We start from the raw sequence: 27451 nt of genomic DNA on the forward strand, positions 1-27451 counted from the left end.
GGATATCACCTATGTGTGTGTGTGTACTCACCTATTTGTGCTTGCGGGGGGTTGAGCACTGGCTCTTTGGTCCCGCCTCGTAACCGTCAATCAACTGGTGTACAGGTTCCTGAGCCTACTGGACTCTATCATATCTACACTTGAAACTGTGTATGGACTCTGCCTCCACCACATCACTGCCTAATGCATTCCATTTGTCTACCACTCTGACACTAAAAAAAAACGGAGAAGAGGAGTGTGTGTGTGTGTGTGTACTCACCTATATGTACTCACCTATATGTGCTTGCAGGATCGAGCATTGACTCTTGGATCCCGCCTTTCTAGCTATCGGTTGTTTACAGCAATGACTCCTGTCCCATTTCCCTATCATACCTAGTTTTAAAAGTATGAATAGTATTTGCTTCCACAACCTGTTCCCCAAGTGCATTCCATTTTTCTACTACTCTCACGCTAAAAGAAAACTTCCTAACATCTCTGTGACTCATCTGAGTTTCCAGTTTCCACCCATGTCCCCTCGTTCTGTTATTATTACGTGTGAACATTTCATCTATTTCCACTTTGTCAATTCCCCTGAGTATTTTATATGTCCCTATCATATCTCCTCTCTCCCTTCTTTTCTCTAGTGTCGTAAGGTTCAGTTCCTTCAGCCACTCTTCATATCCCATCCCTCGTAACTCTGGGACAAGCCTCGTCGCAAACCTCTGAACCTTCTCCAGTTTCTTTATGTATGTTTCTTTATGTGTGTGTGTGTGTGTGTGTGTGTGTGTGTGTATGTGTGTGTGTGTGTGTGTGTGTGTTCTCACCTACTTATATGTACTCACCTATTTGTGTCTGCAGGATCGAGTATTGACTCTTGGATCCTGCCTTGCTAGCCAACCATTGGCTAGCAAGCCAATGGTTGGCTTTCTAGCCAGCTGGTTGGCCAAACCTTTCTAGTCATTGTTTACTGCAATGACTCCGGTCCTGTTTCCTTATCATATCTAGTTTCTAAAATTATGAATAGAGTTTGCTTCCACAACCTGTTCCTTAAGTGCATTAAATTTTCCCACTACTCTCACGCTGAAGGAAAACTTCCTAACATCTCTGTGACTCATGTGAGTTTCCTGCTTCCACCCATGTCCCCTTGTTCTGTTAATATTCTGTGTGAAAAGTCCTTCTATTTCCACTCTGTCAATTCCCCGGAGTATTTTATACGTTCCTATCATATCCCCCTCTCCCTTCTTTTTTCTAGTGTCGTAAGGTTCGGTTTCTTCAGGCGCTCTTCATATCCCATTCCTCATAACTCTGGGACGAGCCTCCTCACAAACTTCTGAACCTCTTCCAGTTTTCGTATGTGTTTCTTCAGGTGGGGACGCCATGATGGCGCGGCATACTCTAAGACTGGTCTCACGTAGGCAGTGTAAAGCGCCCTAAATGTGTGTGTATTCACCTAGTTGTCTTCACCTAGCTGTGCTTGCAACCCAGGGAAGTCAGAGTTGGAGTGGGACAAGGAAAGTTCCTGTGTGGAGGAGGACCCGCTCTCAGCTCCATCGGGAACCTAGTCCTTGGGCTTGAGGGAACTTCTGGTATGTTTCTACATGATGGTTCACACTATGTGAACTTGAGACGAGTTAAAACAAGATAATACAAACATATAGACATACACACAGTGGAGTGCCTCAAGGGTCGGAACTAGAGGCCCATACTGTTCCTAATATACATATGCAAATGATCTGACAGAGAAAGTATGCTGATTTTTATCCATGTTTGCGAACGATGCTAAACTAATGAGGCGAATCAGAACTGAGGAGGACTGCAAATCATTACAAGTTGACTTAGACAGTCTCCAGAGATGGTCTGTGAAATGGCTACTAGACTTTCCTAACAAATACAAGGTTATGACGATAGAAGTTGGATCAAGAAGACCTCACATACAGCATAGGATGAAGAGGGAAGCAACTATCCTCTTCTGCAAAAGGAAAGACTTAGGAGTGGATATAACTGGAGATCTAACACGAGAGGCAGAATAACGAGGGCAGCATATGCCATACTGGCAAATGTCACGTTATACCCCAGGAACTTGAAGTATAACTATACATTATCCGCGAGCTGTATACATCCTTCGTGAGACTTTATCGAGTATGCTGCCCCGACATGGAACCCACCCCCCACCCTCTACCTAAAGAAACACAAGGCAAAACTAGAAAAGGTTTAACAATCTGCAACAAGGCTCGTACCTGAGAGCAATGGCGAAACTGATAGACGTACAAAGATTAAGGGGAATCTCACTGCACTGGAGGAAAGAAAGAATAGGGCAGACATATTAACGGCGTACAAAATACTAAGGGGGAGGAATTAACACAATAGATATAGAAGCAATGATTAAAATTGAGGAAGAGGAGAACGAGGCGACATAATTGGGAACTGGAGAAAGAGTAACAAGGATTTCAGACCATTTTCAGTACAGAACAAGAGTTGTAAATAAGTTGAACGGACTAGATGACACAGTTTGCGAAACCAATTCGATACACAGCTTTAAAATGTAAATATGATATAGAAAACTGAGTACACATGTACGTCCAACTGAGCACACACGTACGTCCAACTGAGTACACACGTACGTCCAACTGAGTACACACGTTCGTCCAACAGAGTACAGACACACATCCAACTGAGTACACACACACACGCACACGTTCAACTGAGTACACACACCACGTCCAACTGAGTACACACACCACGTCCAACTGAGTACACACACCACGTCCAACTGAGTACACACACACATCCAACTGAGTACACACACACGTCCAACTAAGTACACACACACACACGTCCAACTGAGTACACACACACATACAAACGTCCAACACATCAAGACCTAACACCCCCCCTCCCCTTCCTCCTCGTCCTCCTCAACTCACCAAAAGTCGTCCTCTGAAGGTAATTCTCACCACGACCGGAACTCATCTCCATCCACCACCACTATCTTTTATTTGGCCTCTTCATGTCCTAAGACACGACCTAGGAAATGTCCTCCTTTGGCAAACACAGAGGTAATTACCAGAGGAAACTCAGCAGCAAGGAGCAATAGAGATGATGGGAGAGGGGATGTGGGAGGGGGAAATGGGGAGGGGGGGGGAGTGGGAAAGGGCTAAAGGGGGAAGGGGAAAGGGGGGACAGTAGCCAGGTGCTTACTTCAGGGTTGGAATTTCACCGTTTGTGTATTTAATAATTTCGGTTATTTGGGTACAAATGCGAGGCGCTTTAATACATTAGTTTTGGGGATTTTGTTTGGTTCAGGAGATATGTTCTAGCTGTAACGATATACACAGCAGGCGTTTTGGGAAGGCTGTAAACGACAAGCAGGCTTTTGGGAAGGTTTTAAACGAAAATTAGCAGGTTTTTGGGAAGGTTTTAAACGACAATTAGCAGGCTTTTAAGAAGGTTTTAAACGACAATTAGCAGGCTTTTGGGAAGGTTTTAAACGACAATTAGCAGGCTTTTGAGAAGGTTTTAAACGACAATTAGCAGGCTTTTGGGAAGATTTTAAACGAAAACCTAACATAAAACACCTGTTTAAATGCTACCAGTGAATATCTCACGATAATTAAATGTGAATGTACACTATAATAAGACACTATAAACTTCTACAACCATAATAATAATAATAATATTAAAAATATAATAATAAGAATAAGAATAATATTAATAGCTTTACTATTTCAATCCTTCACCTTTTGCCTACCTGTGTGTAACAGGTGGATCAGTGGGCATTGTAAAGCTTGCTGGGGGGCATAACTACAGGAACAAGAAGGGAAGAAGCTATACTGACGCCTCGGTATAGCACTTGTGAGCAGAGTTGAGGACTCTGTGGCTACCATTGTCGGTTATAAAGCTGAAGTTGTTGCATCCAGAGCTCGCTGCATGTTAACGAGGCAGTTCGCTCGCTCTCTTTGTCCTTCTTTTCCCTTACCAATTCTAGCTTATCTTTCCCTAACGTTTCAGAAGAGGAAAATATTTAAACCTTTAATCGAAGCATGTGGTAGATATAGGTCTTAGGAGCAAAGTCTGTAAGACACAATATTCTTTAAAGATGTGAATTTTTACTTGTGGATCATCTTGCACCCTTCATGCAGGCCTCTTGCAAGCTTGATCTGCAAACCTGGCCACTAATCTGAAAAAAAATACTGTTTTGAAGCTGTCTATGAGTAGAAAATCTAAACATCACTAGAAACCTTTAAGCCAATATCGTCTCTCTCTCTCTCTCTCTCTCTCTCTCTCTCTCTCTCTCTCTCTCTCTCTTTCTCTTTCTCTTTCTCTCTCTCTCTCTCTCTCTCTCTCTCTCCGTGATGGGGGTAGAAATTAAGAACAAAAATCCTTCTCTTAACACTGAAAAAACACCTTGATGAAAATTACTAATATACTAACAAGCAAATTGGTTATGTGAATATAGGAATCACAATCAATTCTGCAACTACAGCTGATCACAAAATGCAACACGTGTCTGGTCTGTGGCGAGGATACATGTGTCACAGCCCCGGGAATTGCCGGAACATCCGATGAAGTCTGGCATTAAGGACTATAGTCGGTAACCTTAAGAGATGTAAGAGGAGATGAGTGCCTTCTACTCATTGAAAACCTTTTTAACTAGGCAAACTTTGCCGGATGTCTTCAACAATTACTTGTCCTGCAACACACACACACACACATTATATATATATAATATGTGACGGTAACGCGTTGGTGTTCGGCTGTTTCAAAAGCTAGGGGTATGGCCTCGTCACATAGAGAAACAAAAAGAGAAAATCTGGAACTTTCGTCTGTGGTAAGGTAATGGGAAAACACACAAAACACAAGTAAATTTAACAATGAGATTTTAATTACGTTAGAAAAGCAAAACATGAATAAAATTGGACATAAAAATTGTAACATAAAATCAATCAAACAAAATAAGAATAATCACTAGCAAATGAAAAGTTACGTTAAGACAAGTGAATAATAGACAAGTAAATAATAGACAAGGAGATATATGGGTGCAGGAATATTGGCTTCAAGCTGCCACCTCCCTTAGTACACGTAAGCCAAGGCTTAGTCTACCAATGAGACGTGTTAACTTGTGGAAAGCACGGGATATTCTGAGGACTGTAGGTCGTGGTGGCCCAGACATCAGCTAGTGTGGCGGGTGGAGGGAGCAGGTGTGACGGGCACCAGCCAATCAGCGATGAGCAGGCGATGGACAAGTAGTTTGCTGGTTTGAGTGGCGGAGGTGGAGCAGGTGTTCCTGGTGCTGAATACGTTTGCTCTCTGGGCAAACCTTGGTGTTGTACTTGTTGGATATATCTTCTATATTAGTTGTTATTGTTGTTATTAGTTGTATAGGGACGTACTTAGGAGGGAAGAGCAGGCTCAATCTCTCTTGAAGGAGATTATCGTCACAATATATATATATATATATATATATATATATATATATATATATATATATATATATATATATATATATATATATATATATATATATATATTGGTAGCAGTCTTTCCTGTAGACATATATTATTAAATATGACCGAAAAAGTAAGATTAATAATTCTAACACGAATTTTCTCAATGTTTCTTACATTTCTTTTCACTGTTGATGGTAACTGAAAAATCAATTCTCCAAAATTCATTTTTATTTCTAGTCTGACGCGACACTTGAACGCATTTCGTAGTAACTTATTACATTTTCAAAGACTTGTGTGACTTTTCAAAGTTGTGTGACAAAGACACACAACTATAACTGAACAGAGTTTAAACAGCTTCGATTTTATACCTGCATTTGGATGAGGTGATATGTCACAAGAGTTTTGGATGAGGTGAAAACAAACTTTCAACACAAGACAGAACACGAAACAATGGGTATAATATTTTGTAAGTTAAAGGGAAGAATGGAAGTAACTGCAAAGGGCCTATTGGCCCATATTTCTTGATGCTTCTATATTGGTGCGGAGGCTTGAAGTGGGTAGCATATAGTTGTGCATTAATTGGCTGTTGATTGCTGCTGTCGATTGCTGGTGTCAACTTCTTCGACTCCTATATACTCAAAGAATTCAGTATATAGGCAAGACAACAACATCTCTTTCCAGGCGATTAACGATGCATAAGCAACAGGGCTCCATTAAGGAACATATAATCTCTTCCCACAACCAGACCATCACCAGAGAAGTCTTAACAAAAAACACGGAAATCATCGATGGATACAGCGATATCAGGCGGCTAGATATCTGCGAGGCACTACACATTAAGAAGTCGACAGCAGCAATCAACAGCCAATTAATGCACAACTATATTCTACCCACTTCAAGACTCCGCACCAATATAGAAGCATCAAGAAATATGGGCCAATAGGCCCTTTGTAGTTACTTCCATTCTTCCCTTTAACTTACAAAATATTATACCCATTGTTTCGTGTTCTGTCTTGTGTTGAAAAGTTTGTTTTCACCTCATCCAAAACTGTTGTAACATATCACCTCACCCAAATGCATATATATATTATATATATATATATATATATATATATATATATATATATATATATATATATATATATATATATATATATATATATATATATATATATATATATTTAGCAAAATTGAGAGGCCTGACTCGAATAAAAAGTGGCCCTAAATCAAGTCAGTCAACCACATTAAAGTTATTCAATTTTATCAACCAGAGAGAGAGAGAGATGGAGCGTGTTTCCAGAGTTGGTAATTTGTCTTAGTCAGTGGACACGGGAGAAGGGAGAGGAGGGAGGGAGGGAGGGGGATAAAGGGAGAGAGGGAGGGTAACACAGGGTGAGAGGAGGGGAAATGGAGAGAGAGAGGGGGGGCTGAGAGGTGAGGGGGGGGGGAAGAGGGTAAAGAGGATGAAAAGTGGGTGAGAGGGTAAAAGGGAGAGTGGAGGGATGGGGGGAAAAGGGGGGATGGAGAACAACGAGGAGGTGGGAAGGGGGAAGAAGAAGAAGAGAGGAGAAAGATAAGAGAGAGACACAGAGGAGAAAGGGGGAAGAGAGGCTGAGAGAGAGGGGATAAGAGATAGGGGGAAGGGGGAAGAAAGTGACGGGAGGGGGGGGCGGGGACGGTTAAGATTTAATGGGGTACCTGCTAGGTCCTGGGGTCTCTCTCTCGCTCTCTCCCTCCCCCCCCTCTCTCTCTCTCTCTCTCTCTCTCTCTCTCTCTCTCTCTCTCTCTCTCTCTCTCTCTCTCTCTCACTCTCTCTCTCCATCGTCTCTTCTAATCTTTCCCTCTCCTGCCCTAACACCCCCCCCCCCCTTTAATATGATTTCCTCTCTCTCCTTCCTTTTCTTCAAACATTCCCCCCCCCCCCACCTATTCTCCTCCTCCTTTCTTCTCTTCCTGTTTCTATCTCTGTTGTTTGTCTTCGTTGTTGTTTGTTCCTATTTGTTGTTTGTTTTCTGGCTCTTTGCTCTGTCGAGCCGGACTTCCTGCAGACATGTCCCTGTGTCTGTCTCACTTTATGCCTGTCTCTCAATCTGTCTGTATATCTGTCTATTCATCTCTGTCTCTTATTCAGTTTGTGTCATTCTGTCTGTCTACCTCTAACTGAGGGCGTCTTTTTCATTGTTGCTTTGTCGCTCACTCTCTCTCTCTCTCTCTCTCTCTCTCTCTCTCTCTCTCTCTCTCTCTCTCTCTCTCTCTCTCTCTCTCTCTCTCCCTCTCTCTCTCTCCCTCTCTCTCTCTCTCTCTCTCTCCCTCTCTCTCTCTCTCTCTCTCTCTCTCTCTCTCTCTCTCTCTCTCTCTCTCTCTCTCTCCCTCTCTCTCTCTCTCTCTCTCTCTCTCTCTCTCTCTCTCTCTCTCTCTCTCTCTCTCTTTCTCTCTCTCCTATATAAATATAATAGTCTACCATTTTCGTGAGGGTGATCCTGACATATTCCAAAAATGTATTAGTTACTCGTTTGCTATGATTAGGGCGCGGGACTAGATAAAGCCTCTGATGCTATGTAAGAATCGTCTGTTTTATGCTATTATGACCAAATTGTGAATATCAGAAAATATTAATTATCCCGTAACCAGTGAATAATGGTGTGATAAATGAAAAAAAATCTTGTTTGAATATTTTGTTTTCAATATATTCAGGTGGGTGGAGCCGGCTGGCAGTGCCGAAAATCGCCGTGGGGGTCAGATTGTGACGCTGGCACGCTCTTCTCTCTTGAATTATGGCGAACCTATGTATGTCCCGTACTCCATTCCGTTCCCCATGAAAAGTTGGGTGCGGGTAGCCCTTAGAGTCTGGTCGCTAACGCAGGACAGACAGACAGACAGACAGACTTGTTATAGATATAGATGGATAGCTAGACAGTGATATATAAACAGAGTAAAACCCGGCAACTCTGTAGGAGCCGAGAACCTCAGCTCAGAGGCAGCTACATACAGAGCAGCTCTGGAACTCTGCCACAAACTTCTCACCTGGCTCTATAAACTCAATTAACTCCCTCAACAACAAACTTCACTAACTGCTAGACTACCAAGATGCCTTCGCTTACTCTACCCTCGCACCCCTCACCCACCACCACACACACACACACACACACACACACACACACACACACACACACACACACACACACACACAAAACAAACACACACCAGAATTTGTTGAATTTATTCCGCCTTTATATATGAATGATTCGAATATTTTGCAAGTAATGATTTATTTACCTCCCGTGTTGGACGTAAACACTCTGTACTCTACGCTAACATTCACGTAAACATTAGCCACGAGCTCTCGAACGCGGCCCCTCACTTTTAATGAATGAAAATTACTACACACACACACATTACTTAAAATTTATAATCCACTTCCGATGTGTAAATGCGATTAGTTCTCATCGGAATATATAGGGTCTATAAACTTCTCAAGGCCTATACACAATTATCCAATCCGTCCTCTTGAAATGAGACTACTTTTTGGGTAACTGGTTGATCGTATTAAATTGTAGTAATGGAGACCTAATAGCATTTCTAAAGCATTTAAATTAGTCGTATTCTGACCAGCCTATGTCTGTCCTGTACACAAGACCATTCCCCCTGCGAATTTGGGTGAGGCTAGCCCCTTGCGTCTCCGGGCCTCAAACATTGGATATATTGGCGGTCTTATTAATATTATTATTATCTTACCTTACAGGCGGTCTTATTATTGATCTAAATTATCAAAGAATTTTTGAGAAATTTAAATTTGAATTCTAAAATTTAGGAAACTAACGAATGGGTCTGTGGGGCTGACATGCTTGGACGAGCATGACCTGAGGAGAAAGTGTTGAGAGCACATCTAAACAAAAATAAAAACTTCATTCTACCTCTGTAGCCAGGGAAATTGGGCAGGTCGCATTAACGGTGTTGTTTACCAAGCGGAAGAGGGAGGGAGAGTGGCTCCGGCCCATTAACTTCACTATGGTGACCTTAGATGTCGCTTCCTTCAGTTTTGTATTAATTCAGGTGGATATTGAGTAGCTCCTCGTCTCATTACAAGGACGGCAGGGAGAAGGGAACTAACAAGGGGAAGCAGCACCTAGCTATGGTGCGATCATTTTGACTATATGGAACTTGGAAGGGGTCAGGATAAGGATTTGGGATGGGACGGGGGAAAAAAGGAATGGTGCCCAACCACTTTGGACGGTCGGGGGATTGAACGTCGACCTGCATGAAGCGAGACCGTCGCTCTACTCTCCAGTTCAAGTGGTTGGTACAGGGAGGCTAAGAGAGAGAAAATACACACACACATGCACATACACACATACATACACACACACAAACACACACACATACACACATACACACACACACACACACACACACACACACACACACACACACACACACACACAGGTCGAGATGTCACCAGCGGAGTCTCACAGGGCTCAGTACTTGGACCCATCCTGTTTCTAATATATGTGAACGATCTTCCAGAGGGTATAGACTCATTCCTCTCGATGTTTGCTGATGATGCAAAAATTATGAGAAGAATCAAGACGGATGAAGATAGACAGAGACTACAGGATGACCTGGATAAACTGGAGGAATGGTCTAGAAAATGGCTGCTGAAGTTCAACTCTGGAAAGTGTAAGGTGATGAAATTAGGCGAAGGGAGCAGGAGGCTGAACACAAGGTATCATCTGGGAGGGGAAATCCTGCAAGAATCAAATAGAGAGAAGGATCTCGGGGTTGATATCACACCGAACCTGTCCCCAGAGGCCCACATCAAAAGAATATCATCAGCGGCATATGCTAGACTGGCCAACATAAGAACTGCCTTCAGAAACTTGTGTAAGGAATCTTTCAGAACCCTGTATACCACTTATGTAAGACCAATCCTGGAGTATGCAGCTCCAGCCTGGAATCCATACCTAGTTAAACACAAGACAAAGTTAGAGAAGATTCAGCGGTATGCCTCCAGGCTCGTCCTGGAACTGAGAGGATTGAGCTACGAGGAAAGGCTAAAGGAGCTGAACCTCACATCCCTGGAAAACATAAGAGTAAGGGGAGACATGATAACCACCTACAAAATTCTCAGGGGAATTGATAGGGTGGACAAAGACAAACTCTTCAGCACGGGTGGGACACGAACAAGGGGACACAGGTGGAAACTTAGTACCCAGATGAGCCACAGAGACGTTAGAAAGAATTTTTTCAGTGTCAGAGTAGTTAATAAATGGAATGCACTAGGAAGTGATGTGGTGGAGGCTGACTCCATACACAGTTTCAAATGTAGATATGATAGACCCCAGTAGGCTCAGGAATATGTACACCAGTTGATTGACAGTTGAGAGGCGGGACCAAAGAGCCAAAGCTCACCCCCCGCAAGAACAATTAGGTGAGTACACACACACACACACACACACACAGGGGCACCGGTGGCTATGTGGATAGCACGCTGGACACGTAATCGTGTGGCCCGCGTTCGATTTCCGGCGCCAGCAAGAAACAAAACTTGGCAGAGTTTTTTTCACCCTGATGCCCCTGTTACCTAGCAGTAAATAGGTACCTGGGAGTTAGACAGTTGTTACGGGCTGCTTCTTGGAAGGGGTGGGGGAAATAGTTAGTAGTAACAGATGATTGATTGACAGTTGAGAGACGGGCCGAAAGAGCAGAGCTCAACCCCCGCAATCACAGCTAGGTGAATACAACTAGGTGAATACGCACACACACACACACACACACACACACACACACACACACACACACACACACACACACACACACACACACACACACACACACAAAACTCCACCAAATGACAGACACCCAGGCAAGAGTATGACAACAACAACATGGCAGTTAACACTATAATTGAGAGGGCAGCCTCTGCTGCCTGTAGAAATAGATCCCATCAATCACAGAAGGATAGACTGGGAGAACAAGGAACCGCATGGAGGTGAGGATATATGGAGAGCTAAACTATTAGAGGTGGCGACAAGAAACTTCTTAAGTCAGCATGTGAGGGAACCCACAAGAATGAGAGGAAACGATGAACCAGCGAGACTTGGCTTGACCTAGTCTTCACTCTGAACGACTCCGACATAAGGGATATCGGTTTCGAGGCCCGGGTAGAAATGAGCGACCACAGTGCACTGACGTTTGAGTATCTGGTTGAAGAAGAGGTTAAGGAACTCGAGGAGGGGAACTTAATACAAAAGGCTGGCATTCCGAAAGGAAAACTATGAGGGGATAAAGAATTTTCTAACAGACATAACATGGGAGACAGAGTTCATAGGAAAGACGGCCCAAGACATGATGGACTACATCACGCACAAGTGTCAGGACGCAGCAGACAAGTTTGTCCCAGTCCAAAAGGAAAACGAAATGAAGATGAGAAACTCATGGTTTAATCAGAGATGTAGGCTAGCTAAACAGCAAAGTAAAACAGCGTGGAAAAACTATAGAAATACCAGGACAATTGAGAGAAAAGAAAGATACCAGAGTGCCAGGAATGAATATGTCAGGATGAGAAGAGAGGCAGAAGGGCAATATGAAAACGACATCGCAAGCAAGGCCAAGACCCAACCTAAATTATTGCACAGCCACATTAGGAGAAAAACAACAGTAAAGGAACAGGTTATGAAATTAAGGATAGGGGCGGACAGATTCACTACAAACGACAAGGAAGAGTGCGAGGAACTGAATATGAAATTCCAGGAGGTCTTCGCATTAGAGCAAGGGGAAGTTCCAGAGATAAGTGAGGGAATAGCTAACCAGGAACCACTGGAAGAGTTTGAGATTACCAGTGGGGAAGTAAGGAAGTGTTTACTAGAGTTGGATGTGACAAAGGCTATAGGCCCAGATGGAATCTCCCCTTGGGTTCTAAAGGAAGGAGCAAGAGAACTGTGCCTACCACTCTCCATAGTGTATAACAAATCACTGGCAACAGGGGAACTGCCAGATATTTGGAAAGCAGCTAACGTAGTCCCGATATACAAGAAAGGGGATAGACAGGAGGCACTGAACTACAGGCCAGTGTCCCTAACCTGCATACCATGCAAGCTGATGGAGAAGATTGTGCGAAAAAAACTAGTGGAGCATCTGGAGCGAAGGAACTTTGTAACACAGCATCAACATGGGTTCAGGGATGGCAGGCCCTGCCTCACATGGTTACTTGAATTCTACGACCAGGCAACAAAAATAAGGCAAGAAAGAGAAAGGTGGACAGACTGCATATTTTTGGATTGTCAGAAAGCCTTTGATACAGTGCCACACAAGAGGCTAGTGCGAAAGTTGGAGATGCAGGCTGGAGTGAAAGGGAAGGTACTCCGGTGGATAGAGGAGTACCTAAGCAACAGGAGACAACGAGTCTGTGTGAGGGGTGAGGTCTCAGATTGGCGAGACGTTACAAGTGGAGTCCCGCAGGGGTCAGTCCTCGGACCTATACTGTTTCTGGTATATGTAAATGATCTCCTAGAGGGTATAGATTCGTTCCTCTCAATGTTTGCTGACGATGCAAAAATTATGAGGAGGATTGAAACAAAGGATGATAGTAGGAGGCTACAAGATGACCTAGATAGACTGAGAGAATGGTCCAACAAATGGCTGTTGAAGTTCAACCCGAGTAAATGCAAAGTAATGAAACTAGGCAGTGGAAACAGGAGGCCAGACACAGGATACAGAATAGGAGATGAAGTACTTAATGAAACAGACAGAGAGAAAGATCTAGGAGTTGATATCACACCAAACCTGTCTCCTGAAGTCCACATAAAGAGAATAACGTCAGCGGCATATGCGAGGCTGGCTTACATCAGATCGGCGTTCAGGAACTTGTGTAAGGAATCATTCAGAATCTTGTACACCACATATGTAAGACCAATCCTGGAGTATGCGGCCCCAGCATGGAGCCCATACCTTGTCAAGCACAAGATGAAGCTGGAAAAAGTCCAAAGGTATGCCACTAGACTAGTCCCAGAATTAAGAAGCATGAGTTACGAGGAAAGGCTGCGGGAAATGCACCTTACGACACTGGAAGACAGAAGAGTAAGGGGGGGACATGATCACAACCTACAAAATCCTCAGAGGAATCGGCCGGGTAAACAAGGACAAACTATTCAACACTAGTGGGACGCGAACAAGGGGACACAGGTGGAAACTGAGTACCCACATGAGCCACAGGGACGTTAAAAGGAACTTTTTCAGTGTCAGAGTAGTTAACGGATGGAATGCATTAGACAGTGATGTGGTGGAGGCTGACTCCATACACAGTTTCAAATGTAGATATGACAGAGCCCAGTAGGCTCAGGAATCTATACATCAGTTGATTGACGGTTGAGAGGTGGAACCAAAGAGCCAGAATTAAACCTCCGCAAACACAACTAGGTGAGTACAACTAGGTGAGTATACACACACACACACACACACACACACACACACACACACACACACACACACACACACACACACACACACACACCACACACACACACACACACACACACACACCACACACACACACACACACACACACACACACACACACACACACACACACACACACACACACACACACACACACAGGAAAGCCGAATTTTCCATGAAATATTATTTTTTCACAGTTTATTAATATTTCAATTGTCTTCTTAATGTTAACCAATTATGTTCATTCAAATAATACTGAGACTAACATGAAACTTTAACTATGAAACGCGTTTTTAAACGTTTTGAAATGTTATAATACAGACGAGATCTGCTAAATTATTCACAGTGCATTACAATACGCCTTTAACATTTTATACAACATTTATTGAACTTTTTATTTATATACATTTATTTATATAGTGAATCCCTACACTAACAGTATAAAAAAAATTGATAGCCTAATTAAGAAAATTAAAATATATATAAGTAGAAATTTGTGTAAACGAGGAAAATAATATTAATATTATGACTCTCAGTGTTACCAAAGTAATGAGATGATTATCTAATGAATGAGATGAATATTAAAGTAATGAGATGAATATCAAAGTAATGAGATGAATATCCAGTTAATGAGAACGATTATCTAATCAACAGGTAACTACAGCTGCCTGGTGGCTGAATTCCACATGCGTCGAGCCATTGGCTTCCACCTAGTACAGAGTTACCTCCCCACCATTCTCATCGTGGTTATCTCCTGGGTCTCCTTCTGGATGGATGTGGATTCTGTACCTGGGAGAACGACCCTGGGCGTCACCACTCTCCTTACCGTCTCCTCCAAGTCCTCAGGTGAGGTGGAAGTGGTGTTTTCAAGCTCCTTCATGTATAGGGAAGGGATGGGAGGACCTGCTGCATGGGTAACTGCTTCTCCTCCCATATCAACCTACCCTGGCTTTGCGCCCCGGTGAGGCCACTCCAAACCGAGAACTGCATAGTCTCCTGAGACTAATGGATGTCTACTACTACTACAAGTATAGGTGGGTACACGTCTTTAAGTCTTTCCCTGCCCCCTCAAGTCTATCTCAGTAAGGAAAAGTGTCAGTTGTAATACATATATTTCGGCGAAGATTGGTATCTTATCTAATAGTTTCCGCTCGTTGTCTCTAAGTGATTAAAGTGGTTTCATGGTTCTTGTGTCTGGAATTGGATCTCTCTCTTGGTTCCAGCGTAAGTAACAGGTGGTTCCGTGGTTCAGGACAAGGAGCAGGTTCCCACATAAATAAGAAAGGGGTTCGACCGGGTCCAGTGCAAGAAGCAGAGCGTCTCTCACTTCCATTACAAGACAGTTGGTGGTCCTTTGATTCTCATGTATGCGTTACATTTAGTATCGATTTTGATTAAACCAAAATATATATGTCTCTGGTTCTAGTATAAGGAGCACGTGTTTGGGTTCCTGGTTCTAGATTAAGGAGCATTTGGTTCCGTGGTGGAGTTAATCGAGAGAGAGAGAGAGAGAGAGAGAGAGAGAGAGAGAGAGAGAGAGAGAGAGAGAGAGAGAGAGAGAGAGAGAGAGAGAGAGAGAGAGAGAGAGACAGAGAGAAAGTCGATGCTATCAATAAAGATTTTCCCCAAGACACTTTGCATTGCAATTTTTTCAATGCTCCATATACCTAATTTATTAAATGTTAATGAAATATCGAAAGTACTCACCTTACTACCTTCTATTGAGTTACTATGATGAGTAAATCTTTTATGAAAGCGTAACAAATTTAATTTGTCATTACTCATTTGTACACATAACAACAATAAACAATAGAGGGTGTTCAAACAGTCAATAAAGTTCAATAAAGCGTGTTAAAATATGTAAAAGAATAACGTGACGAATTCGATAGATAAACAATTAAATAAAAGAAGATAGAGTATATATATATATATATATATATATATATATATATATATATATATATATATATATATATATATATATATATATATATATATAAAAGCACTTAGATCAGGGCGACGTTGAAGCACCATAAAGCACCAACATAATCTTCTTTCAAGCTGCTCTTAAGCTTATTCATTGCATTCTATAGAGCGTAAAGAGAATAAATATGAACAAGATTAGAGAGAGAGAGAGAGAGAGAGAGAGAGAGAGAGAGAGAGAGAGAGAGAGAGAGAGAGAAAGAGAGAGAGAGAGAGAGAGAGAGAGAGAGAGAGAGAGAGAGAGAGAGAGAGAGAGAGAGAGAGAGAGAGAGCGAGAAAGAGAGAGAGAGAGAGAGAGAGAGAGAGAGAGAGAGAGAGAGAGAGAGAGAGAGAGAGAGAGAGAGAGAGAGAGAGAGAGAGAGAGAGAGAGAAAGAGAGAGAGAGAGAAGGGAAGTAAATTATCAAGGAATAATTCCCTTGATAATTCCCACAACAAGGGAGACAAAATTCTCGGGTACCAATTTACTGATAGGTGAACAGAGAGCATTAGGGGAAACATGCCTAACCAATTCTGTCTCGACCGGGATTCGAACCCAGATTTCCAGATAATAAGTCGAGAACGAACCCAACTGTGGATCAATGAACTACCATATCACCACAACACACTACACATAAACCTTTCCTAATATCCACGACTGACCATTTTTTTAAATCCACTAGGCCTATAATGGCTTGGCGCTTTCCCCTGCTAATTCCATTCCATTAGGCATACGACTAACCCTTCCCAGAAATGCAAAGTTTAGCAGTTGTCTAACTACCGGGTGCCTATTAAACTGCTGGGGGTAAACATGTGCATCAGGTGAAAAGAAACGTAGTTAAGCGTTTCTCTGTCAAGTCTGGTGGACTCAACCCGGTCCCTCGATTGCAGGCCGAAGACGTAGACCACTGTGCTACGGGCCCACAAACTTTCATATACAAGCAGCCTAGTTTGGATCTAATAGTCTGTTAGTGTTGGTAATTGTGTCTCAGGCACCAGCACAACGTTTGCTAAATGTATTCCTTCGTCTACAAGTGTCACAGTGGTAACTCACACGTATATCAGTGCTAACTCCCACGTATATCAGTGGTAACTCCTACGTATATCAGTGGTAACTCACACGTATATCAGTGGTAACTCCGACGTATGTCAGTGGTAACTCCCACGTATATCAGTGGTAACTCACACGTATATCAGTGGTAACTCACACGTATACCAGTGGTAACTCACACGTATATCAGTGGTAACTCGCACGTATATCAGTGGTAACCTCTACGTATATCAGTGGTAACTCCCACGTATATCAGTGGTAACTCCTACGTATATCAGTGGTAACTCACACGTATATCAGTGGTAATTCCGACGTATGTCAGTGATAACTCCCACGTATATCAGTGGTAACTCACGCGTATATCAGTGGTAACTCACACGTATACCAGTGGTAACTCACACGTATATCAGTGGTAACTCGCACGTATATCAGTGGTAACCTCTACGTATATCAGTGGTAACTCCCACGTATATCAGTGGTAACTCCCACGTATATCAGTGGTAACCTCTACGTATATCAGTGGTAACTCCCACGTATATCAGTGGTAACTCCTACGTATATCAGTGGTAACTCACACGTATATCAGTGGTAACTCCGACGTATGTCAGTGGTAACTCCCACGTATATCAGTGGTAACTCACACGTATATCAGTGGTAACTCACACGTACACCAGTGGTAACTCACACGTATATCAGTGGTAACTCGCACGTATATCAGTGGTAACCTCTACGTATATCAGTGGTAACTCCCACGTATATCAGTGGTAACTCCTACGTATGTCAGTGGTAACTCCCACGTATATCAGTGGTAACTCACACGTATATCAGTGGTAACTCACACGTATATCAGTCGTAACTCACACGTATATCAGTGGTAACTCGCACGTATATCAGTGGTAACCTCTACGTATATCAGTGGTAACTCCCACGTATATCAGTGGTAACTCCCACGTATATCAGTGGTAACCTCTACGTATATCAGTGGTAACTCCCACGTATATCAGTGGTAACCTCTACGTATATCAGTGGTAACTCCTACATATATCAGTGGTAACTCACACGTATATCAGTGGTAACTCCTACATATATCAGTGGTAACTCCCACGTATATCAGTGGTAACCTCTACGTATATCAGTGGTAACTCCTACATATATCAGTGGTAACTCACACGTATATCAGTGGTAACTCCTACATATATCAGTGGTAACTCCCACTTGTCTCAGACGATCCACACTACTTGGAAAAAGAAGAGGCGGTCTTGGGACCCAACACCCTGGGGTCACATTCTCAGAAGGTTTTCCCTATTTTAGAGCGTCTTGAAGAGATAAACGAGGCTTCCAAACCCATCTTCAGTGAAGACTGGAATCTCTAATTAACGTTCTTCTCCCTTTTTCTATGCATCTCTTCTATTTCCTTCTTTAAACTAATTCTTTTTTGCTTCTTTTCTACGTTAACATCTTGTTAGTTGTGAGGTTTTCAATGTCTGTTCGAAGCGTCTTTTAGTAGCGTGGAATTGTCTTCATTGAGGTCTTGTCTACCTTTGTAGCCAGGGAAATTGGCCAGGTCGCATTAATGGTGTTGTTTACCAGGCGGGGGAGGGAGGGGGGAGTTGTTCTGGCCCATCGGCTTCACTATGGCGACCTTTGCTGTCGCTTCCATGATCGTTTTATTAATTTCTGAGGGATATCGAGAGGCTCAAAGTCTCATTACAGAGGGGGGAGAGAGAGAGAGAGAGAGAGAGAGAGAGAGAGAGAGAGAGAGAGAGAGAGAGAGAGAGAGAGAGAGAGAGAGAGAGAGAGAGAGAGAGAGAGAGAGCCTCCACCACTCTCTCCTCTTTCATAATCATCCACAGTGCAAGAATACCTCAGATCTCTTCCCTAGTAAGACAAAAAGAGATATCTGAGGCGTTCTGCCAATCAGAGATGACTGGCCTGCCAATCAGAGATGACTGGCCTGCCACTCAGAGATGACTGGCCTGCTACTCACAAATGACTGGCCTGCCAATCAGACGTGTGACTCAAGCCTCGGGCGGGATCATAGGCGTACCCAACAACGTTGTAAAAAAAAAGAGAGACTCTTTCTGCGAAATAATTTCTGGTATTAAAAACATTAGTTGTGGTTTATAAAACTGCTGGGTATATACCTTGTGATATAACACATTACTACTGAGTAATGTATATATATATACCTTGTGATATAACACATTATTGCTCGGTATACCTTGTGGTATGATACATTACAATTATTCATCAATAAATGCTGAGGTAGACCAAATTCATCTTTAGTAACAGCTCGGAGGTTAAAGACACCGCCTCCAATCTTCAAGAATGACCTGAGGAATTGTATCGTATCCTCTCTGAAGGTAAAAATGAGGAATTCTGGGTAGCAGAGGACGTTCTTATATTAAATCCTGGTTGCCTTAGCCAACCTGAGTTGACAGGGGGGAGTGGTATAGCAGAGGAAGCGTAGGATAGGGGGTGAACGAATAGGTGAGTGGATGTAGAAAGGAGTGAAGGGTGTGAGAGGGACGAGGAGGAAAGTGAGGAGGGGTAGAAGAAAGGTTGATAAGGCGAGAGGTGGAGGGTTTAAGAAAGGATAGAGGTTGGAGGGGGGTGGATAGAAGGAGCAATAAGGAGGTAGGGAGAGAATGAAGGACCGACGAGAGGAGGAGGAGGAGAAAATGAGAGAAAGCATGGAGGAAAGTGGGAGGGAAGATACAGATTGTTAGGAGACATAGATTAACTAGAAAACAAAAATACTAGAATGGGTGGATAATATACCTGAGAACCCGATGGCTGTAGAATTGAATGAATGAATAATAGAATGACATTAGAATGACGTGAGGTTAGCAAAGCTTAACTATAGAGAGACTATAAAGATCAGAATTACTTAAGTATAAATTAAATAAAAGGAAAAAATGGACTATTAAATACCGAAATAGTAGAATGACGGAATTATAATTTGAGTGTGAATGACAGAACGATTGGATGACTGACTACATAACTGATGATTATTAACTAAAATACAGCTTGTTTGGAGAACAGACTGAATAACAAAATACATGACTAAAATAGAATGCATGAATGAAGAATACAGTAATGGAAGGATAAATAGCCTGGATAATATATTAGTGAGCAACAAACATACTACAAAAATACAATATCTAATATCCGTTTAGTAGCCGTGTGGAGGCTGGCAATGGGCAGTTATCCTCGTCCTGGATTTCACGGCCACCACAGGGCAAACATTACTGCTGACCATCGCAACTGAATCAAACTGAAATTGTGTGTAGTTTCAATCTCAGAGCTGTAAACTGTTCCAGAGAGAGAGAGAGAGAGAGAGAGAGAGAGAGAGAGAGAGAGAGAGAGGGAGAGAGAGAGAGAGAGAGAGAGAGAGAGAGAGAGAGAGAGAGAGAGAGAGAGAGAGAGAGAGAGAGAGAGAGAGAGAGAGAGACAGAGAGAGAGAGAGAGAGAGAGAGAGAGAGAGAGACAGAGAGAGAGAGAGACAGAGAGAGAGAGAGACAGAGAGAGAGAGAGACAGAGAGAGAGAGAGACAAAGAGAGAGAGAGACAGAGAGAGACCACCGTCCCTCAACCTCAAACACATCGAGTCACCATTGGAGTTGACAAATGATTAATCTATATCTATAAGATAAAATGTTCGAGGTTCAAGGCCAGTCGAGACGAGAAGTGAAAGGGGGGATAAAGAAGAGGAGGGAGGGAGAGAGCGAGAGAAAATAGAGGAGATGAGAGAGAGAGCGAGGGGGAAATGAGGGTGGGAGGAGAATGGAAGGGAGATGGGGAAGAAGAGAGGTGGGAGAGGGAGGGAGAATGAGAGAGATGGGAGAATATGAAAAGAAGATCGGGAGGGGGTGTTATTGGCCAGTGGGGGGGGGGAGGAAAGAGGAAGGGAACTAACAGGGAACCCGCCAAGCCAATACAACTATATAGCTCTGGGAAGGGGTCAGGATAAGGATTTGGGATGGGACGGGGGAAAATGTGGAATGGTGCCCAACCCCCTTGGATGATCGGGGATTGAACTCCGACCTGTATGACGCTCTACCGTCGCTCTACCGTCCAACCCAAGTGGTTAGGCAGGAGGGGGGGGGGAGGAAGAGACTATCCCGGGCATCGCCAGGAATCCCGTCCAGTACCTTAATCTTACTCAATCTTACAGTATAATTAGAGTAAGTTATCTCACTCAACAAGTTCACCTGGAAGCTTTGTACAGAGCTGTATCCCACATGCTCTCTCTCTCTAGGTGTTCCATCAATATGTCTATTAAACTTTCGTGTTTAAATTCTACATGGCACACGGTTTTATTTTTTGTAGTCTCTTTCTCAAAGATATCTTTGAAGATATCTTTCTCAAAGATATCTCTAAGACATCTTTCTCAAAGAGACTAGAGGTGTGGAATACCCCAGGTGAGAGGTCACCCTAGGTGTGGAATACCTCAGGTGTGGAATACCGCAGTTGTCAGCAGGTGTGCCCCATTGTCTTGTCCAATTTTACCGTTTAAATCACCCAATTACAGTTACTCAGACTCATCCGTGGCTACCACACTGATCTCATCTCGATCTATAACCCATTTTCCCCTCTCAAAATATCCTCCATTACCGCTCTTGACATTATTATAATCACTGGAAAATAGGTTCCTAATGTGACCCTACGAACCCATGAATATTTAATGGGTATTCTAAATATTTCCTGAACGGTAAATAGGTTCACAGAATATTCAGTTCACACTAATGACAGGGCGATATACACTCTAAGTGCTCAGGGTCACCACTTATTTCGTACATATTTGCATACCTTACATTGACTAGGGTAAGTGCTGAGGTATTTCCATCTCTCTGTGTTCATTTATATATATATATACAAGTGGCCCCCCTGCTGACAGTTTCATTAAGGCCGTCAATATTGGTACTCTAAAGAGAGAGAGAGAGAGAGAGAGAGAGAGAGAGAGAGAGAGAGAGAGAGAGAGAGAGAGAGAGAGAGAGAGAGAGAGAGAGAGAGAGAGAGAGAGAGAGAGAGAGGGAAGAGAGAGAGCTCGTTCCCGTCTTTCTGGCTTCCTTATTTATTTTTTTCCACCTACCTCCTCTTTACCCTGTTTTTGCTTCTCTCCCTCCCTCCTTCCCTCGTGTTTATTAGTTACTTCATCCTCATATTTACGTTCTTCCCCTCGTTCCCTCATTTCTCTCACTTCCTCACCCTTGCCTTTTATCCCTCATTCTCACCTCTCTCCTTTACCGCCACCTCTCTCCCTCGCCCCTCACATGCTTCCCTTCCTCACCTCTCTCTCCCTCACCCCTCACCCTAACTCACCTCTAAAGAACAGCTCAACAACGAGAACAAAAAGAACAAACGATAATAACAAAGAGGTGAACACCTCACCTCACCATAACCACAATAACATCGTTATCTTGGAAGGTTAACAAAAACAGAGGATTGCCTTAACTGTTGCCATTAACTGTGTGTTAATTGCCTTTAACACACAGTAACACTAATACACAAAGAGTAAATCACACTAACGTAATGCATCAATGGCAAAAAATCCGTGGGAGCTGTGATGTAGATTCGAACCTATGCGCTTGGGTACTCCCAGCGTATTCAGCGCATATTCCGTGTTTAACGCATAGTTTCGAATCCCCACCAAGGTTGCTACGGATTTTCTCAGTAATCCTCAAATTTTATTCCATTAATTTTAAGCAGACCAGCTTAAGTAACATAGAATTTATTCACCATAAAGAATACTTCGCTGTTTGGTGTACGTAAACTAAGAGTTTACTTGAGTCGTAAACTGTGTTCTGGCGTAAACTTTTTGGTTGGTCTGTCAGTAAACTTAATAATAACCTTCCAGCTTTGCTACAGGTAACTGAGGGCCACGGGGAATGTGCGTAACGCTGTTAATAAACTAACCAAATATAAGCGCAGCGAGTCTAATAATAATAATAATAATTATATTATTATTGATATTGCTGTTACTATGATTTTCACAGTAATTTGGTGGTAACAAATTGTACCATTTGTGTGTGTGTGTGTGTGTGTGTGTGTGTGTGTGTGTGTGTGTGTGTGTGTGTCAGCTGGCAAGATATTGCTCTCTCTCTCCGGCTGTCAGGCCTCTCGAGATCAGCAATAAAAAGAAACGTGATTTTGTAGTAGTTGTTTATGGCAAAGACGTCTGTGTTGTTTCAACACACGACGGCTGCTTCCCGAGTGGAAGATAGTAAAACCCACAGAAATATATAATAGTTTTCCAGTAAGAAAATCAATCTGGGCGTTTCCTATTTCATTGTGTGTTTTTTGTAACCAATTCCCAACAAATTTGTTAACAAAAGGTTTGTGGAAAGAAGCGATTTACACTGACAATAGCGAGCGAGATGCAGCTGATTGCGATATTGTCAGGTCGCAAGATGGGTGCTGTTGCTCACACCAGCACGGGCAATAGGCATTGCACGTCCCTTGAAAGTGTCATTCATCCTGGGGACACGAAGCTCCCACAGCAACACATTTCGTATTTGTGTTTTAAGATAGCACAGAGTAGCTTTTTCTTTTCTTTCGCGGCCATATCTGTCTTTATCCCCCTTTCCCTGTGTGACTTGTGTACTTCTTGCGGTTCTCCAAGTAACCGAACTCTGAAAAATAAAATACAAACTTGGCTTCCGTTGAAGTACAACAGAAGGATCTCCAAGGAAACCTACACTGAAGCTTTGTAGGAAACAGCAGGAAAAAAACGTGAGGAAAGGAAAATAGCAGAAAGGAAACATTATTGAAGAGGAAACAGCAGGAAAAAAAAGAAATAAGGAAACAAGAAAGATTGAACGGAACCTTTAGTAGTATCAGGCAACGTTTTGGCTTGTGTGTAAAAAAATATGCACGTGTTATGTGTCTATCTCCAGCAATGATGATTTACTAACAAATGGGAGAGTTGCAGGCGATGAGTCACAATAACGTGGCTAAAGTATGTTGACCAGACCACACACACTAGAAGGTGAAGAGACGACGACGTTTCGGTCCGTCCTGGACCATTCTCAAGTCGATTGTGATTCTCCACAATCGACTTGAGAATGGTCCAGGACGGACCGAAACGTCGTCGTCCCTTCACCTTCTAGTGTGCGGTCTGGTCAAAATGGGAGAGTTGCCTAGCAGTTCGAAGACGGCAAATGTGGTACCAAAATACAGGTCATGTGAAAGGAAGAAGACGCTGAACTGAAAACTAGCGTCACTGACAAACATATCTTGCAAGGTACATGAATGGTCGTTTGAAGAATAATTACAACAAAACTAGTAGAACATCTAGACATAATTAAGTTTGAGGACAATAAACAATAAAGCTTTAGGGAAGGAAAATCAATTATATCGATTATTCTTGAGCCCTGCTGGTGAATTGAGGACATTAAGACCAAAGAACATGGATACCCAACAATTCTTAGAGTTAAACAGGCCTCTGACGCAGTTCCACTCAGAAGCCTGGAGTTAATTTCCAGTCCAGTTTCTTCCTAACACATGGGGGGTTAGGAAGAAAGTTGGAAAGAAATGGGCTAAACGATGATGAAGAAATGACAGGAGAGAGCGTAGACATGATAGAAAATCTAGAAAATAAAGGAAAAGAAAACCAAGACTTTCTGTTGAGCCAGAATTTAGAACCTCTCATGTAAGAAAAAGAGGATCTGACACACGTTGTAATAATTATTTTAATTTAAAGAACAATTATAACTGATTCTTGGTTTTACTCTTTGGAGGAAGGCCCGCGCATAACCACAAACGCCTCAAGATATTACATATCAGTTATCCTGATGACAAATTCCTTCAAGATGTTGGAGTTCGTTACAATCTTCTCCCTTCTGGACCGGATGTTGGGGCTCTCTCAAGCGCCTTTTGCCGTCCAAACTCGATGATAAAACCTCTAATATTCTCCCTTGCTTCCAAATAGTTTTATAGCCTCCGTGGCACAATGGTAAAGCAGTCGCCCGGCGCTTTGGCCTGGGTTCCTATCCTGGCCGGGTAGGATTGACTGGGCGCCAATCCTAAACCGTAGCCCTTTGTTCACCCAGCAGTGAATGGCTACCTGGTTGTTGTAAAACGATTTAGCAGGTCGTATTCCGGGGGGAAAATTAGGATTAAGGACCTGCCCTAAACGCTATGCGTACTAGTGACTTTGCAAGAATGAAAGAACTCTTGCACATATATATTAAAAAAAGATAACTTGTTGAAATTTGTCGCGCTTCAGACCTAATATCGGAGCTTCTTATACTCACCCTCTGCCTTCCTCGCCGGAAGTTGGAACTTTTCGCATTCTTCTTGTGTTTAAGAGACAAAATTGGCACCGACCAGCCCGCGAAGAAGGTTCAAGAAACAATTGGAAAAGTTCACGAAGGAAGTGCTGAACCAACTGAATTGTAACGGATACCTGGGGCCTGCGGGCCGCTTCAAGCAACAGACTTACCGATCAAGCTATCGCATGACCAGCCTGGGCCTCAGGCTATTCCTTGGGACTAGATAAAAACGTGGAACTTGAGAAAATGATAGATTTCGGGGCTCTATCTAAGCATTAAACTAACGGTAGAGCTCCTTCCACCTTCCAAGTTAAATAATAGAGCCCTTGAGACACACCTCGACTTGAAAATAATGATGATATCGCGCCTTTCACATGCACCTCAGACCAAATGTTGACATCATTTCCTAACTCCCTGGCTAGTGTGGAGCTTCTTCCGTCTCCCCACTCATCTTCCTTTCTTCCTTCAGACAAACACAATCTGCAACACGTGTGTTCCAATTACAATTTCACAAAGAGAAAAGCCGTGCATTAGTTTAATGAAACTCCATTGAATACCAAATGTGCATTTAATTCTTTCTCTCTCCTAATGGAGACTATCTTCTCCAGAAGAGAGGGGGTAACGTTTTCTCCATTCTCTAAAGCGCATCTTCTTTGACAGATATTTGGTCCTGATTTCCTCCACTGAGCAGTCATCTCCACCCAGCCTGCCCTGAGCAGTCCTCTCCACCCAGCCTGCCCTGAGCAGTCCCCTCCACCCAGCCTGCCCTGAGCAGTCCCCTCCACCCAGCCTGCCCTGAGCACAGTCCCCTCCATCCAGCCTACCCTGAGCACAGTCCCCCCCACCCAGCCTGCCCTGAGCACAGTCCCCTCCATCCAGCCTACCCTGAGCAGTCATCTCCACCCAACCTCCACTGAGCAGTCACCTCCCATGAACAGTCAGAACAGTCTTTCCCCACCCCCCCACCCCCACCCCCAAAGAACAAAAGGACGGACGCCTCCATTCGTCTCCATGGCAATTTGCAGCCGTCTGTTACCATAGCAGTATCTCCTGGTTGTCAGCAAGCCAGGTGGCCATATTTCCTTCCTCCCCCTGCTGGGGTCGGGTCGTCCCCAGACAACCATTGAGAGTTTCCACTCGCTGCGGTTGTCTTATTTGTTTCTGTTTCCCAAACTCAAACTCTCCAGGCTTGCTTAAGCCATGGATGTGCTCTCCTCTGCTAATTCTCTGCAGTCACGTTGGATATACGTGACTGCAAGAGCAGTAAGAACTGCTGGTCAGAGCAGGTGAAGGAGAAGCTGAGAGGGGGAATCAGCAGGATGGGAAGGAGGAGCAGCAGACGAAACAGTGACCACAGCAACTGTAATGTTCAGGAACCACAACCACCACAGTATCAGCAACTACAACAGTCCAAGTCAGCAATAACCCAGCAAAGTATCAACACTCACCATTTCAGCAACAGTACCAGCAGCCTAACAGCACCAACAAGCACAGAGGACAGCAAAAGCAGCAGCTGCAGCACCTACAGCATCACCTGTAGCAACTACAGCATCACCTGTAGCAACTACAGTATCACCTGTAGCAGCTGCAGCATCACCTGTAGCAACTACAGCATCACCTGTAGCAACTACAGCATCACCTGTAGCAACTACAGCATCACCTGTAGCAACTACAGCATCACCTGTAGCAACTATAGTATCACCTGTAGCAGCTGCAGCATCACCTGTAGCAACTACAGCATCACCTGTAGCAACTACAGTATCACCTGTAGCAGCTGCAGCATCACCTGTAGCAGCTACAGCATCACCTGTAGCAGCTACAGCATCACCTGTAGCAACTACAGCATCACCTGTAGCAACTACAGCATCACCTGTAGCAGCTACAGCATCACCTGTAGCAACTACAGCATCACCTGTAGCAGCTGCAGCATCACCTGTAGCAACTATAGCATCACCTGTAGCAACTACAGCATCACCTGTAGCAACTACAGCATCACCTGTAGCAACTATAGTATCACCTGTAGCAGCTGCAGCATCACCTGTAGCAACTACAGCATCACCTGTAGCAACTACAGCATCACCTGTAGCAACTACAGTATCACCTGTAGCAGCTGCAGCATCACCTGTAGCAGCTACAGCATCACCTGTAGCAGCTACAGCATCACCTGTAGCAACTACAGCATCACCTGTAGCAACTACAGCATCACCTGTAGCAGCTACAGCATCACCTGTAGCAACTACAGCATCACCTGTAGCAACTACAGCATCACCTGTAGCAACTACAGC

General features: G+C 43.4%; 1 protein-coding gene across 1 annotated transcript in view; it reads left to right on the forward strand.

Moving 5' to 3' along the window:
• The window catches only part of LOC123775179 (glycine receptor subunit alpha-2), a 131974-nt gene that overhangs the window by 79280 nt on the left and 25243 nt on the right, over positions 1 to 27451 (forward strand). Inside the window, exon 4 of the mRNA XM_069322159.1 lies at positions 14535 to 14726. Within this exon, the coding sequence (XP_069178260.1) occupies positions 14535 to 14726 (192 nt within the window). The remainder of the gene's footprint in view (positions 1 to 14534; positions 14727 to 27451) is intronic.

The sequence above is a fragment of the Procambarus clarkii genome, chromosome 10 (assembly GCF_040958095.1).
Source record: "Procambarus clarkii isolate CNS0578487 chromosome 10, FALCON_Pclarkii_2.0, whole genome shotgun sequence".
NCBI classification, from domain to species: domain Eukaryota; kingdom Metazoa; phylum Arthropoda; class Malacostraca; order Decapoda; family Cambaridae; genus Procambarus; species Procambarus clarkii.